This window comes from Convolutriloba macropyga, chromosome 11 (assembly GCF_964194025.1).
Source record: "Convolutriloba macropyga chromosome 11, txConMacr16.3, whole genome shotgun sequence".
Lineage (NCBI taxonomy): Eukaryota > Metazoa > Xenacoelomorpha > Acoela > Convolutidae > Convolutriloba > Convolutriloba macropyga.
In genome coordinates this window covers 58,463,523-58,469,076 of record NC_134478.1, presented here as the reverse complement: position 1 = coordinate 58,469,076, position 5,554 = coordinate 58,463,523, and the positions used below count along the sequence as shown (strand labels likewise).

At 37.7% G+C, this 5,554-nt stretch overlaps 1 protein-coding gene across 1 annotated transcript in view; it reads left to right on the top strand.

Moving 5' to 3' along the window:
* Positions 1-694: 694 nt before the first annotated feature.
* LOC142349549 (calcium-independent protein kinase C-like) overlaps positions 695-5,554 on the top strand; it is a 21,022-nt gene continuing 16,162 nt past the window's right edge. The window contains exons 1-4 of the mRNA XM_075401184.1: positions 695-1,166; positions 1,627-1,690; positions 1,762-2,069; positions 2,390-2,758. Coding sequence (XP_075257299.1) covers positions 798-1,166; positions 1,627-1,690; positions 1,762-2,069; positions 2,390-2,758 — 1,110 coding nt within the window. The 5' untranslated portion in view covers positions 695-797. The remainder of the gene's footprint in view (positions 1,167-1,626; positions 1,691-1,761; positions 2,070-2,389; positions 2,759-5,554) is intronic.

The window sequence follows — 5,554 nt, the reverse complement described above, 5'->3', positions numbered from 1 at the left end:
TTTTCCGTTGATTTGATCAGAGGGCAGTACTTCTTATTGGGGCAGTAATTGGTTTTGTCGGGTGTACTAATATTGTTTATTATGTCGTGCTAAGTAATAACGCTTGTTCTGTGTCTGAGAACAAACTTGTTCTTTAATGGATATTGAACCGTTTTGAAGAGGCCTTTGGAGCTGCGGTTGACATTATAAAACTACTTCCTGTCAACGAAAAATAATTGCATGTGGGGAATACTTCCGAGCAGAAGAAACTAATGTCACCTTAAAAATGCACACTCTGAAATTCGGGACAGAAGAAAGGCGTTGGCAAAGTCCGTTTCTAAATTCTCTGCGCACATCACTGCCGCTGTTTAACGAAAGCAACCAAAATGAGTTCTTGGAGCGACGATATTGCCAACGCCTTTCTTCTGTCCCGAATTTTAGGGTGACAATTTTTAAGGTGACATTAGTTTCTGATTTTCAAAAATTAATGTGTGTTCTGAAACTAGTTAAGTTATCTTACACTCTATGCATTCTGCTCTGAAGGACCCCATCTAATGAATGAAAATCCGTTATGATTTTTCTTTGTGGAACGCCTCTGAAAGAAACTTAAAACATGTTTATTCTAAGAAATCTATTGTACAGCACTTTTGAGTATGTAAATACTGCTTAAACCAATAATAATAATGTATTGAGTTCAAATTTAATAGTTAGCGTCAAATTATATTCTGTTGGACAGATTTTGTTTTCAGATAACTTTGACAATTTCAAGCGATGCCCAATAGCTAGAGTAACAGCCAAGCGTTGACATATTAATCAACATGGTTTTATTCGACGGAAAAGTCAAGCTAAAGGTGATCGAAGCGGAGGGCCTGAAACCTACCGAGTTCTCGACACGTTTCCCCAATCTCAGTATATCGAGAAAACCTCAGCAGTACTTAGATCCATTCGTTAGCATCAACATCGACGAGCAGTATGTGGGCCGGACGACTACTAGAACCAAGACTGACGCCCCTCAGTGGGAAGAGGAATTCGCCATAGACGTTTCATCCGGTGAGAACTTTGGCTTCACCATATTCCACGACACTGCGCTGCCACCGGACGAGTTCGTGGCCAACACGAAAGTCCTATTCGATGAAATTGTAGAAGTTTCTCTAGACACAAATAGCTGCCAAACTGCTGACATATGGGTTAGTGCATCTCTTATCTTCCTCTAAGATAAGTTAGTTACTCTTCCTTATCACCTTTCTCAAGCGGCCGCGATTTAATAGTTGTAATTTCAAGAAGTTTTGGTGGTGTCTTTGTAAACGAATTGAAGAACTCGAAAACGGATCGGATCAGACTAATTTACGCTAAGATGTCATATGTTAAATACAAACTGATTTATTTTGAATCTCTTTGGATAATTGTCGAAAGCAGAGGGAGTAATGTTATAGCACAACAATTGTTGGAATAGCTAATAAGAAAGATACCGCTAATAAAACTTGTCGCTAAATTCTTGTGTTTTGCTGCTCAATTTGAACGTAGCGTTATAAGAAAAATTTGTTGGTGGATAATGATTTGCGTAGCGAACGAAGCTATTCGACTTTTCCTTTGTTGATATGATATTGGTGTAAAATTTGTCGATATAAAATTGCGTTTTTATTTCAGCTGGATTTGGAGCCTAGCGGACGATTACGAGTTTTCTTTGAACTTATCGGAACATTCACAAAAGGTTTGCATTTTGATTGGAATATCTTCATTGAAAAACTGGTACAACTGCTATAAATTGTTTGTTCATTACAGAGCCGACTGCCAACAATGAGCGCGTATTCCAAGCGCGAGAAGACGCTATCAAGATGCGTCGGGGTGCGATGCGAAGGAAAATCCACCAAGTGAACGGGCACAAATTCATGGCAACGTATCTAAAACAGCCGACATTCTGCTCCCTCTGTTCCTGCTTCATCTGGGGTGTCGTGAACAAGCAGGGCTACCAGTGTCAGGTGTGCACTGTGGTCGTCCACAAAAAGTGTCATCAAAAGATGCTCACCAGGTGTCCTGGATGCCCCAAGCCGGAGGACGAGCCAAACGATGCTATGTCTACAGATAGCCAGGTTTGCCTATTTAGAACACATCTCAACGCGTCGTAAATGATGGTCGAATTTTTTGTCGTAAATCGTACGTATTGTGATCACTGTTCCTACAATTAAATTTGTTGTCAAAATTGAAAACTTGATTCTTATAGAACATGAAGATTCACGTGCTGTGACTGAGATCTAAATCTAAAAGTAGGTCTCGAGTAAGCAAGAGAATCGCGATGACTTAAAGTGGTTATAAAACGCAATGAGTTCGAGTTGATTTAAACCGGAAAAGAGAATAAGTGAATTAAAAATTAGCGCACAAATAGCATGATTCATAATCTGGCCTTTTTTAGCCTGGCTTGGGTCGCTTTAAAATCAACATGCCGCACAAGTTCGAGCCCCACACGTACAAGCGGTTCCACTTTTGCGACCATTGTGGATCTCTGCTCTATGGTCTTGTCAAGCAGGGACTCCAATGCACGCTGTGCAATATGAACGTGCACAAGAGGTGTGCCAAGAACGTGGCTCCCAACTGCGGAATCGACAGGAACAAACTGGCAGACATGCTGGCTGAGATCGGATTCAATCCCGATCCCCAGACTAAGATGAAGTCTAGCAAACGGCCTCCGCCCGGAACCCCTTTGGGCCAGCCATCCTTGGTATGCTCTATTTCGGAGCTATTCTGTTTGCCCCTCCCCTCCTCTCCCCCCCCCCCCAGCTTAGTGGGCTTAAATCTTTTACGCCCCCAGGTACACGTGCTATTTCTTTACACAGTAACGTGCTATATAACATGAAATTTGTTACTGGGAGGCGCAAAAAACACTGGGGGGGGGGGGGGGGGGGGGTGGGGGTGAAAACACTGGGGTCAAAGCAGCTTTTTGTTCAAACATTGATACAGTTTTCGATAAATGTTTCTTGCGATGTCACTTCTGCGCACACATTGGAGTTCTATGCTCTTATATATTTGTTCTAAATAAATGACTTCGCTCACTCTTAAAATGGTTTCTCTATGGTAATTATTAAAAAGAATTGTTAAGGGGCCTTAAATGGACGTTAGTAGTCCTTCAAGTGCTTAGAGTGATGCAGATGCGGTGATGGCCTCAATTTAAGATTAAAATGTCATTTTTAGGAGTTTTTGGGCTCAATCAAAATAGTGCAATTTTTCATGGGTTTTTTTGTGATTTTTTTTTGTTTGATTAGTCTTAGGTTGAAGTTTTAAAAAGTTGATGAAGGCCTTTTACGAGACATAATTACTTGCTATGAGCAGTTATTGAGCTATATGTTTTGATACTACAAACACACACACGCAAAATGATATTAATTTTTGCAATTTTTTTCAAGTTTTTTTGAAAATTTTTGTCATTTTTTGAGTTTTTCCAGCTTCAGGGGCCAGGGAATCTCCTTTAAGGTTTGATAATAGGGCACTGTATAGTTTCTAATAACAACAGATTGGTTTTCAACATATTAATGTCTCGAATGTTAGCGTTTTTTTGATAAAATCTGCAATCTTTTTTAAGGTTTCCTAAAGTTTTTGTCAGTTTTTAATGTTTGTCCATCCTCAAGTGCCAGGAACCCTATCCCACGATCTGAAAAAAAGTTACTGCATGGTTGTTAGCTTCAATGGATTTGTTTTCAACAATTCAAATTGAATTCGAATTTTTTTGTTTCAAATTATTAAAGTTTTTCTTGCCTAAGTAGCCATATAAGCTCATACAGGGTTTGATAGTATGTTGTTAAATAGTTTTTAGGGGGCAGTTGAATGTTTTTCAACATTCAAAAAGAACGAATTGATGTTTTTTAAAATTTGAATTTTTTTAAAAATAAATTACTGCCTATCGAACTTCGAATTTTTAAGGCTTGGAATTGGGTTACTGGATAGCCTCTAGAAACACAGAAATGATTCTTATGATTTTAATATCACAATTTTTAGCAACATTTCATTAAAATTTGCAATTGATTTCTTAAAAAAAAGTTTTGGGTCATTTTCGAGTTAATCGATCTTCAAGGGGCAATGAATTTTTTCAGGCCTTGCAGATATAATACTGCTGCAATTTCAGAAACAAAGTTGAAAGTTGACTTTGAACGTATTTTTGTAACAGGTATATTTAAAAGGATCAAATTTTGCCTTCGGGGCAGAGGCTTTAAAGTTTTAGCAATGATTCTATTTGTTTTTTTTCTCAATTTTGAGATTTTGTTTGTGCTTTGGCTGGCATTGTCCAATTGATCTGCTGGTCAGGTAGAGTACTTCTAAGTTTTTCATTCAATTCTTTAAATTGTATTTCAGGACTTGTCCTGCTATGTTCTTTTACTTCGTCGAACAGATTTTTGTTTCGTCTTACCCTGACTTCATGGAATTGACTGTTTCAATGACTTCCTTGACTTCTACTGCTTTGCAGTTAAGATTTGTGTTCTTGAAGTCATTTTTGCTTTTAGTTCAATGGCGTGACTTACTTAACTCAAAAAATGACTTCTGAACTCACTTACAGATTTCTAAATTTTATGAACATTTACTAATTAAAGGTCAATAGTGTGCATCTAAGTAGTGCCAAACTCATATGCCCTAATTCCTGAGTAATAGAGTCTTGAGTTTTAATGTCGAATTTTAATTTTGAAAAAGCTCCGATGGGATTTTTTCATTGTAGAGCAAATGCGTCTCATATAAATGACAGTCCGAATCTAACCCAAAAAGTCTAGTGGTCTTTCAAAAATCTCTTGGTCAATCTGTCAATCTTATTTCTTTAGTTGTTTCAATTCATAGTAAGCCACAAGCGTCTATCTTTGCTACTTTGCGGCAATCTGCCGGCTGTTTGGCATTTTAGCACAAATTTTTGTTATTAATTAGCCGCACGGCGATAGCTGGGGCTATTATTGGACTTCTCTTGTTTTTTTTTTTTAATTCGTCGTCAAAAATTTTGTTACGACCATATGATGTGACAATAACTTCAAATCTGCATTTTGTTCGTTCGCTCACCCAATTTCAACTGAAGTGCGCGCGTGCTGTCATTTTTAACTCTTTGTGGGGTGAGTTTTCTCTTTCGTTCGCGTGATTAAGTTTTTGGTCACACGTGACTTAACTCACTCTCAAAAACGACTTCATCACTTTGAAATTTTCTCGTGTTAACTTTAAGTCAAAGAGATAAGGTCAAGTGAATGTGTTTTTACTCTAAATGAAGGTTATTTGAGAGCAGCTAATAGAGGCAGCAATAACTTATGCAGATTTTTAATCAAAATATAACATCTCATCCTTTAATGAAAAGAGTTTTTTTTTGTTCTGTCTTTTTTGTCTGTAGATCTACAAAGCTATTGCGGCTAGTGTTCCGTGGGTTTTCATTTTTCTTTTTTGTCTTCTTTAGCACTAATGGATCAGAAATTTAGTTTGATATGAGTTTTACTGTTTGAGCTAAAATCAAATGATTTTTGAAAGCAATGACAATAGATTTGCTGAAAGGTTAGGGAATTTTTGTTTTTGACAAGCTATTCCCATTATTCGACTGCAATGACAAAGCTGGTCAAAATGG